The sequence below is a fragment of the Plectropomus leopardus genome, chromosome 1 (genome assembly GCF_008729295.1).
Source record: "Plectropomus leopardus isolate mb chromosome 1, YSFRI_Pleo_2.0, whole genome shotgun sequence".
Taxonomy (NCBI): Eukaryota; Metazoa; Chordata; class Actinopteri; order Perciformes; family Serranidae; genus Plectropomus; species Plectropomus leopardus.
The window spans coordinates 30191924-30203438 of NC_056463.1; the positions used below are offsets into that span (position 1 = coordinate 30191924).

At 40.3% G+C, this 11515-nt stretch overlaps 1 protein-coding gene across 1 annotated transcript in view; it reads right to left on the bottom strand.

The window, feature by feature from the left end:
* fto (FTO alpha-ketoglutarate dependent dioxygenase) overlaps positions 1-1132 on the bottom strand; it is a 136859-nt gene extending 135727 nt beyond the window's left edge. Inside the window, exon 1 of the mRNA XM_042487948.1 lies at positions 1091-1132. Within this exon, the coding sequence (XP_042343882.1) occupies positions 1091-1132 (42 nt within the window). The remainder of the gene's footprint in view (positions 1-1090) is intronic.
* Positions 1133-11515: the final 10383 nt, after the last annotated feature.

Sequence of the window (11515 nt, forward strand, 5' to 3'; positions counted from 1 at the left end):
TTTGTAATCAAAAGCAGTGCCACTTTCATCTGTGTAAAAAAAGCAATCACGCTTTGAACGTGCTCTGGTTCAAGTCTCGCCAGCCGTCTTTCAACTCTTGCATGCATCTCAAATCCAGGTGCTTCTCCGCCAGTGTGGGCTTCAACCACGTCAGCCCTTTTCAACTCACTACCCATCATGAAAGTGCACCGTAAACTCGCAGCGGCCATGTGGCTGCCTTTATGCATCACCCACAGTTGAGGTACTCTCCAAGAGTTCATCCACATTGCTCATAACATGTTTGAATAGTGCTGAAATGTGTTCTGTCCATTGTTCCCTATCAAAGCACATGTGAAATACATGAGAGGGTTTCACGGATGGAGCAGCGGCGGTGGTGGGAGGGCGGTGCAAGGGCGGATTGCAGGGGTCTGAAACACCTGCTACATATTACCATTACAGACTTTGATCAGTGTCTTCATTAGTTTCCTTTGTAATCTCTTTTCTTTTATGGTAGAGCTGACCCAAGTGAGCCGGGTACAGTGATTTAACACACGTTTCTTTCACCTGTCTTGTAAAATGCTCAAAAGCTCTCCCACTTTCAAAGATGTCGGTGTCTGGCATCCTTTACTAATAAACGGAGGGGGTTCTTTTGATACCTATTTATAACCTACATTTCCGCTCCCCTGTCCTGGCCTTCCAAGGGTAGAGCATGTTTGAAAAATATCCTTGCAATAATTCTGTGAAACTAGATCCATGTGCATGCATATGTTCTTTTTTTGTCACATTAACATATGTCAGCCTATAGCGCTTTTTTAAAGCTACTATCATGGAAAGAAAATCTTATGATGTTGTAAATAATTTCTCTTTTTTTATCGTATAATGTCAAAATCAGCCCTCCTCCAACCTCCATCACCCCGATTCATCATACACTATGTTCCTTTTATGCGTCAAACTATCATTCACATATTCCAGCTGTCACTCATCTTTATGGTTAACATTTCAAGGAACCGAGAGTTCCCTGCCCGACTTTTTTGCAGCTGACACTGTCAGATCTGGGGCTCTTTGAGTTCACATAATGTATAGGGCCTTTAATGGCTGACAGGCCGCTTACCTTGTCCAACAATCCCTGCAGTAGCTCCTTTTTTAATTCCATCGCTGGTGGCCCATTGGTAGAATAGTGTCAGCCCCCATGGCTGAAGAATCATATGTGCACAGCGGGGCCTTTTAAATTATTCACAAAGTATATAAACCATTCAAGTCAGGTAGTTTAGTCCTCAGTAATGGGGGCTTGTGGATTTCAGAGCCTGAATAGGGGGAAATGCTTTGATCATAATTAGGTGCATTGCTTTAAAAATGCATTTTAATACACTTACAAGTTACCTTATTAAAACTGTAATGCAATTCATGAGACAGAAAATGTTAATACTTTGAAGGAATATGTAGACATTTTGGGAAACACGTTGTTTTGCTTTCTTGCAGATTTAGAAGACAAGATCAACATCATCTACTATAACTCTCAGCAAGAAAACAACAAACATGTTTCCTTTTTGTTATGTTCATCTTACGATCACACAATCCATACCACTTCATTCAAACCATAAACACAATCCGACATTTCAGTAAATTACTTTAGGGAATGTGTCAAACCCAGGCCGTAACAACAATATTCAGATTCGCTAAATATGCCCCCCGATATATTGATAATAACAATAAGAAATTGCCATTGTTATTACTACCAATTCTAGTATTTCGATGTACTGCAGCTCTGTGCGTGGTTTGTCCAGGTGGTGTTGCCGTACCCCTGCAGAACACGGTTCACAGGGATGTTTAACATTAATATATCTGTCAGCTGCTCAGCATTGCAGACATGTTTTTTCCGTGGCCACTCATGGTATTTAAGAAAAATAAAATAAAATCCCTGGCGTCCCTAAAAAACGATTTACACATAGGCCATCTCTGTGAAACAGGACACCTCTAACTGCAAATACGATCAATTATGAATGTTACGATTATGTTTTTTTTTTAGAGATAGTAATTTTATAAATTTTTAAAAGCGATTTAAAAATCTGCAATGTCATCACAATGTGAAGCCTTTTTTTCCAGGCGGGAAGCGGGGGGGCAGTGGGAGAAACACTTGTGTGAACTTTTTTGTGAGCAATGAATAGACATCTGGTATCTACGTAGTTATGATACAATCAATGGATAGACTGCGTGAATTCTAAGTTAAATGTGTCCTTTATGTTGTGCTGCATGTGTAATTCATGGAGACAGTAGTAGATTTCTTTATTCCATATTTGTACCGTACACTGTTTAGCTGTATTTGCTAATGATAAATAATATAGTACAGTATGAAATGACATTTTACATTTTATCAGAGGGGGGACCTTTAACAGATTTGGTCCCCTCCGATGCTGTCTCCATGGCTACAGCCTTGCGTCAAGCTATCATTGATGCATTCTCACTGTCAGTCATTATGATGGGGAGCATGTCAAAGAGGAAAAAGCTCTCGCACTCATTTTTGCTCACTGGTCAGATCTGAGACTCTGTGAACAATCATTTAAAGCACAAGCTCTTTACATGGAGACAAGCTAATTATCTTCCTCAGCAATGCTTGTCATTTGTCCTACACATCCAGACTCAATAACAGGCACCTCTCCTCTTATGTCCGACCTGTGGTGTGCATGCAGTGTAAGGCAGGGTCATTCCTGTACACACTCTGATGTTGTATCATATGAGATGGGGGGTGGAAAAAATCACTTTGAACTTCTTCCATCATCCATCTCTGCTGCTCTGGCCAATGTGTTGGCGCTCACCATGGTAATATGTTTTCTGTTATTGTGCATTGCATCAGATCCGGATGACCCTTTGACAAGGCTGCTTTTTTTGATATAATGAGTGTTTAAAAAAAGCTGGAGAATAAAAGATGAGACAGTGCCACAATGTACTAAAGCACAGTAAAGGAAGACAGAGACCATTGTGTCGTGTCTGTATTAAAACCAGAGCCCACAGCCCCACAATCATCCCCCCCATGCATAAAACTATTGTATGGCCTGAAAAATCAGAAGTACAAGAGACAGGCCTCTTTGTGATTAAGGATATCTTTCCAATGCAGGAGTTTCTGTTGGGCCACCTAGATTTTATTATTACTTTATCAAGTTAAGCTGTGGTTTCTATATGAAAGAGAGGAAGCAAACTACTGGGAAAACTGAAAACAATACAGTCAAGCTTTGTCCTTCATCACACGGGACCTCTGGTGAAGGTATTGTTAAAAACTGTAAACAGCATTTTTCATTCACCACAACTTCGGCCAGGGACTATCTTCAGCATATTGTGCTACCTCCGTGAAGACAAGCTCTGATTTTTATTTATATCGAATGAGCATATGGAGCAAGTATGTGCTTGCTAACCTTCAGTCCTTAGCCCTAGGAAACTGTTATTTGTCAGTGCTATAAAGCAGATTGCTGCCCAGTGGTTTCAATTAACATCAAAGAGCTCTTCGCAGGCAGTAATAGTTATATCAAAACCTGAAATGTATTATTTAGGTTATGTGCTGGAGTCCTCAAAACGATTATGTCTCGTTCAGACGATGGTTTTCCTTTCTTGCTGACTTTTTCCATTCCATACACTCTGCTGCCTTTGCCTTGTTTCTTTGAAGCGCCCCCACATCACTCCTGTACAGTCTCTTTGTAGCACCAGGGTACCTGTGTGGCTCACACCCGGTGGCCTATTAGTTTCAGGGCATTTAAAAAAGGCACTACCATAGCAATGGAGAGGATTAAAAGTCCTGTTTAGCTAAGTGGGTAAATTCTGACAGATTTTGGAAAATGTCCCAAGTTTCCATTATTCATTTCTCACTGGAACCACATATAATGTATCCACTAATGGTCCTGGTCCATGCATTGAAGACCGCAAAATGTACAATGTGTAAAAAATGAAAAGCTGAGAATGGGCATACAGAGCGTTAAAGGAAACTTGGCTCTTTGAATGATGTTATGGCGACACGCTTTCACAACTGACAAAACATGTCATTTCTATTACCTTTTAATGCAACAACATGCTTGCAAACAGACTGTGCAAAATTATGATACATTAAGTTTGTAATTGCAAAGAAGGGCCCATTTAAGTACAGGACATGTTAAATGCTGAAATATTTAGCAGCAGGCCATGAGTATGAATCATGAGGTAATCCCATTGGGTTGATGCAGAAGTGTCAAAAACAACAGTTTCTTGAATGGCCACCTGTGAATCCAAGAGCAAGTCGGTCCTCACAGATCTTAATGTTAAAATGCCTGACCTTACAACCAAAATTTTACAGCCTGGTACAAAAAAAAAGTTTTGGTCTACAGGCCTGTAGCTTTTTTTTTTCTCAATTGTACGTTGACTGAATTTTTAAAAAATGTTTTCTTGTTTTTTATTAAGACTTGGCTTAAGTTATGCATAATTAAGGGTGAGGGTGCTTTAAGTATGCGGTGGCTACTGTCCACTGACAGCTGTTGCCTAAATTTACAGCAGAAATTTAATAGCCTTGGTCTAGAGGCCTATAGCTATTTTTTTCCAGTTGTGCAGTTACTGAATTTTTCCAAAAACTGTCACATTTAAATTTTATTAAGGTGTTAAGTTGTGCATAATTTAGAGTGTGGCTTCTTTGAGTAAAAGGTGGGTGCTGTCCATTGACAACTGTGCTAGCAAAGTTGGTTCGGCAGCGCAAACATGACATAATCCAAGATTTATGTAGAATACAGACATAGCTGTCGCTGTTTCAGTGTTTTCAGTTAATGAAAGTTAATAGTAAAGTTTTGGTAGTCTAACAAAGGTGTGCCCAGAATTTATAGACCCTGTAAGGAATAGGGCAGTTGGTTGTCAGTGGTCAGTTTTTCTGGCATACATTTGCTTTTAGTGGTGTTATGTCTGTTCTCAATATGAGCATTACAATTAGCATTATCAGTTAACCATAGAAACAAAATAGGTTTGGGTAATATCATGGTGGCTATGTCCATTACTTAATAATCAGTCAACAATCCAGTATTTGTTATATTTTTTAATCTAAATCCTTTCAGTGTGTATCCTACTACATGGAGGTGAACTTAGAATGGCTTTCCTGATGTCATAAGCATAAAATGCACTATTTGTATAAAGAGTCATACCAATATAATAGAATTGGCACATCACAACTTGGCAGTTGTTATCAAGATTTGGGTCACTATGTAAAAAAGATCAACTGTAAATGTTTTTTTTTCCCCATGTCATGGTCCAGTTTTATGCCTAACCTTTTCTTGTCTTTTTTTCCCATAATATTCTGTCAAATCACATGACTCCTGCTGTCACTGAGTAGTGTGTTTTCTGCCAGTACAATAAGAACAGAATGATGCCACCATTGTTGTGGCCAATTTGCAAATGCGCCACAACAATTGTCTCTTTGACCAGTTAAAACAGGCTGCTCTCTTTTCACATTTCCACTATATTATACCTTTGACTGTGTTTGATTAATCAGATTGTAACAAGAGAGGCCCAGAGTGGATCAGTCCAAATTACCTCAAACTTCACTTCATGGTCCTACAGGGACAGAAGTTCCAGACCTGAGTAGCACCTGCTGTCTAGCTAATATAACTTCCCCTGTTTAATTCTCAGTGAAAAGAATTGTTTCTTGCCACCATGAAAGCTCTTCAGGGACAGAGGTTATTTATTGCCTCAAGCCCTTAGCTGGGATATCGTTAAAAACCTTGCAACCCCATGGCCGAGGCTTAAAGTGCACAGAGGGGCCTTTAAAATGGCTCAAAAAGTACATACACCATTCAATACATGTTGATTAAGCCTCAATAAATGATTGTATAGCACCACAGGAGAGAGCCCTTTGGTTAGCGAACAGAGAGAGCGTGCAGCCTTAGTCTAAGATGTGGTACACCTCCTTGCCTGGGATCACTTCCAGACACCGAAAATGAGGAGGCGCTTTGCTATTGCTGTGATTTGAATACCATGATCATTGAGCACTTTTATAAGAAACCCATTAAAAGTGAGGTTTTGACATACAAAAGAGCTCCTTTTTAAATCTCACGCACAATGTCAGGCAGAAAGACGTTATAAAACTATACGGAAGCATACATCCTCTGTGTGTGTCCTTGCCTCGTCCACCATCAGGAGGGAATATCTTTTGTTAAGGCAGAGATGACCTGTTTTCTGTAAAAGCCTGCGCCCTATCACTTAGCAGCCCCACGCTGCAGATTAATCACACATTTGTTCAGCACGATACAATCGCCCAGGACTGGACTTAACTTTCAACAAAGACGTCTGCCTGGAATATGCTGATTTGTCAAACTACTCCATGATCTAAGGAAATAAGTCGCTCTGAATAGGACCAGCTGAGGTGGACACAATGGCCCAGTGTGACCCTCTCGCTCCACCTGCTCTTGACAGTGTTTATAAAGTGCCAACTCCTCTCATTAGCGCTCCTATTACCCCAGAGTTATAGCAGCCCTGCAGATCAAACGCAGCCGGAGTGAACAATGGCTGAAATGGCATTAATATTATATGTAAGAGTTCAACAAATATTCGGAAGGATCTCTTTGATGGGGGGCTGTTTTACATTAGAGGTTTTTTATTAGGGCTTTTCTGGTCTTTAATGTGCATGTTTTCCCCTTGAGTCAGTGTTACCACATTTAGGTCTTGTTGTGTGACCGGTCGCTGAATTCAGTAGAAGACGCACATACGGGGCACATACGGCGCACATACGACAGTGATTGTTAGTACACGCTCAGGACACATTGTATATTGGTAGAACTTAATAACAATGTGGGGTCTTTTGATGTTCAAATGAAAATCCCCTCAGGGTTCATAAAAATCTATTTTATGCCATTTCCACTGTTGCATTAATGCTACATACACATTCATTGAGTTAATATGGCCATTTGTTACTAATAAATGTATGCTGATGAATGTGAAACTGATTCAACTTTGGCAAGTGATCAAGAATTCATCTTGACGGCCCACGCTGTACCCAAAACCTCCAATCTGACCACTGACATGAACGCTGAAACGTGTTTATTTATCCGCACACATTTCTCCCCATTTCCAAATTAGCTGACATTACGGAGCGTGCCGATGGTGACAGGTACATTTAACACTGGCTGAAAAGTTTAAATCACACCCAACTTCCCATATACAGAGCTTTTTACATTCTCCTGGCGGCTGCCTTCACGTCTAATTATTGCACATCAACTGAGTGGCAGGTTGGTTTATAGTGGGACAGTTTACACTTCTCTCTCCAGCCCACCCTCAAAGGTTACACTGAGAATATGGTAGAAATTGTGTAACAGGATTTCTGTCTTTGTTGGTTTGATTCTCATTTGTTGTCAGAGTTCCTCTTCTTTTCTTTCCTGTTTCCTGTTTCCAAGCAGGGGTATCAATTTTTAATAAGAGTTGCAAATTTTTATTTCTAAGGTATTAGTGCCAGCTAATTTGCGACTGGCTGAATTAATTGTTTGAAAGCTAAACTGAAAAAAATCTGGAAACTCTCTGAGGCCCCTCTCACCACCTTAATGTCACAAAATGACATAATCCACCCCTACACAAGGATTCGTCTTTAAGGCTGTGACAAACCAAGCCGACAGTCAGCCCTCCACTCACATTGGCCCTCGTCACAGTGTGTCCCGCGTCGTTGGCCCTCATTGGTTTTAAGGGCGTTCAGTCAAATTAGCGGCCATGGAGCCCGTCAGTGAATGAAACCACTCTGATTGGCCGTTCAGCTGAGCAGAAACAAAGTTGTTATATCAGGCAAGATTGGTTTTCTTTAACCACTGAGTTCTTAGATGTTGGCTTGCTGTGTCACAGCCTGTAAATACACCTCAAACCGAGGGAGTGAGTGCTGTAATGTGTTTCCCCAACAATGGCATATCAGGGTTTGTTTTTTTTTTAAAAAAAAAGAAAGAACGAAATGGAAGGGAAAGAAAGCACCCTGACTTTGTAAAAAATAAAAAATAAATAATAATAATAATAAAAATGTGCATGAGTGAGTCATTATTCAAGAGAGGAAGGGTAGGAGGCCCCGAGAGACTGCTTAAGCACGGGGCCCAGAATTTGGTTCTGAGCCCCTGGCTACCAGACAGAGTGAGGGAGACACAAGTGCAATATCCTGAAAAATAGCCATCATTGCTACAAATAGATGATCTGTTTTTATCCGACAGTAAAAATTTTCAGCTGCACAGTCCCTGGGTACATTCAGTCAAGTCTTTTTTTTTTTGCCATTTTTCCATTCAGTAAACTGTCCCGACTGAAATGTCCCTTGCTGCTGCTATAGGTTTGTTAAGGAGGAGGGACCCAGATTAGATGTAATGTAGCTATAATTCTCTGAGCACTATTGAAAATCTTCTGGACGCAGTGCCACATGTGTTTGCATGTCTGTTTGGTTTGGCCAGAGACTGACAGCAGCTTCTGGTTATCCAGAACCCATTAGATGCTTTGATCCTAAATGGGCCTTGTTTCCATTTGCTGAAAATAGCGTTCTGTATTTGTGCTGCGGTACATGGATCGGACCTCTGTGATTTGTTTCTATGTGTGAAATACAATGTCTTGCAAGATCTATTTAAGACACATGGGATTGTCGTCATCACCCCTCTCCATGTTCTCATTATTGCCATCATCAATAACTGTTTCCACTGATGAAATACGATAAATTATTAGCTTTTGGGAAGAATAGTCTCTTTGGGAGTTTCTGAGGATTGTAGCGTTATTTAAAATGCTTGTCAATTGATGAGCTCTGAAACGGATTCATCACGTTATGTGTAATTGCTTATGTTTTGGTGATGTCACAATGTCGGACTAACATCCTGACCACTGAAAATCTGTGGACCATTCATCAGTACCACACACCTAGAGGTAATACTTTCCATGCTCCCATGACACAAAAGCAGCCTGGAGCTCAAGTTTGAAGCCATTGAACAATTCTGAAAATGATGTTGTTTTGTGGTATATGGTGAAAGCGGATTTATAGAGGATGTGGACTGCCTTGCTATAGGCTGAGGACAAGCAACTGGCAATGACTAAAAAAGAAAAAACAGCCCAGCTTTTTTACACATGTAGATCATATATGTCACGGAGCCAAGTCCCCATTTCAACACCGTGTCAAAGGCGTCTCTGGACCGCATCCCGAGCTCTTTGCTTGTTTGTCTTTTGTAAAAAAGGACAACTACCCCAGCAGTGCCAAAGCACCCCGGGCTCTTTGATATGTGAAAGCCTAACAGTGGGACTGCTCCCTGCTCAGCTGGTACACAGATGTGTGTGCATGTGTGTGTGTGAGAGAGCGAGTGTGTAGGGGGAGCCCGCTGTCTGAACCGAACACAGATTAGTGACTCCTTTTTTTTATTCCTAATAAATAAACCCCAGTGCATGCTGGGGTATGTGTGAGAGGAAAATAACATGCCACTAGCCAATCAGAAGCAGGTGGTAGGGCTTGGTGGCTTCAGACCCTGCAGCTCTTATCATAAAACAACTGCACTTTTAACTTTAATTGTACTTGTGGATAGATTTTGAGGTTTGGGTTAGAAGTGTTTTATTACTTCGGACTGGAATCAAAGCAACAGAAATGTAATTATGTTAAAAGCAGGCAACAATTTTGTTGTAATGGATGGCGGCCAAGTTTCAGGCTGAACTCACTGATAAGGGTACTGCCACACACAAAAAAGGGGAAACACTGGGTTTACTGTATGGCAATGACAAAGTACATCTACTCAAGTAATGTAATTTAGTACAATTGTGAGGTTAAACATTTGAGTGTTTCCATTGCTCATTTATACTTGCACCAGTTAGTTTCACCATAAAATATTGTGTATTTTTACTCCACTACATTTATCTGACAGCCACCATTTCTATTTGTATTGCAGATTAAGATTTTACACTCAAAACATATGATAAAATTATAGAATATGTTTTAGTGTTTCTATATGAAATAGGTAATTCTAATTAGCTCTATCTCGACAACTAACAATAAAAATTATGCACATTAAAGCATCTGTAATAACAAAAATCCAATGTAAAAAACTATAACACTAACAAAAGCCATTCTGCTGCATAATGAGACATTTTACTTTTGATACTTAAAGTACATTTTGCTGATGATACCTCTGTAATATTTCTTAAAGGTCCAGTGTGCAGGATTAAAGGCCATGTCTGAGCAAGAATGGCACATAATATTCATAACTATGTTTTATTTAGTTTAAAATCGCCTAAAAATAAGAAATGTTTTCTTTTGCTTGCCTTAAAATGGAGCATGTGCTTGTGTATGCATTATGTCAGTCATCACTTGGTGCACAAAATAACAGCTGCGTGGCAGGTGACAGTCGTGTCAGGGCGGTCAGAAACACACATACATGTACATACGCACAGGCATCTCTATGGCTGTAAATTTGACTTCCTTTACACTCCTCCAACTTTAAGACGGCTGCTGTTAATCCATAAGCCGTCTGTAAAGTGAACTGTTGAAATAGGCCATAGGTAGATCTCTGTGTGATGTTCACGGCTGCAGTTCGAGGCTGATGGCCTCCAGTGGGTTTTTTCTCTGAACGTAGTGGGGGAGATTATGATGAAAGGAGCAGAGAATGAGATGACACACCCTGTCTCCATAATTCGCTGCTTCATCATGAACAGAGGCATTAAGCGCCCCCCCCTTTTTTTGCTCTCCGGAGAATCGTACATGTCACACTGCACAGTGCCTCTATATGAGTCAGTCACCTCAGGTGTTTCGCACCCACATCAACGGAGGCATGGCATGTCGTCAGATTACTTTATCCACGGCATCTGAGATCACACAGGAAAAAATATGACTGATAATGCCGAGCAATGATGCCTCACTGCGTGGCAGAGTTTCCCTTACCACTAAAACAGTGGGAAAGGTGCTGCGCCTTGAGGATCTTCCAACCGACAATTTCAGTTTTGAGATATCAATGGAGAGTTTTAGTGCTTCTTTGTTTCAGAGCTGAAACAGAAGTCGGAAATCAAACTCTTGGGAAAAACTAATGTATGCTACACTTAGCCTCAATGCTATATTTCACGTCACATTGGGTAACTTACTTTAATATAATTAGTAAGCTAAAGGTACAATCTGGCGCACATGCTCTAATTCACACCCAAACCGTGTGTTGCTAGACTGCTGGTGAATTTATTTTAGAGTTGTTTTTAGTTAACCTGTCATTATTTCATTCATGTAATTGATTTAATTATATGGCTGCCACTACCGATGACACATGGCTAAATGGGAATGGCTTTTGCTATGCGCAATGTCACAGTGGTAGCATGTCTTCCAGGTTAGTTATACCCTGCAGGTATATAACATAAAAGCAGTCTTCGACAAATATGCAGACAATAATATTATACTATAATATAGTATTCCTTCAATTTGATGATTTTGTACATGTACATTTTGAAAATGCTCATTGGCTGTACAAAATGTAAAATTCTCCGGGATATAAAAAAAAGTTGTCCCTATTTTGACCTATCTCACATCTGACCCTGGTTTCACACACTGTAAATCGACAGACAATTAAAAAAG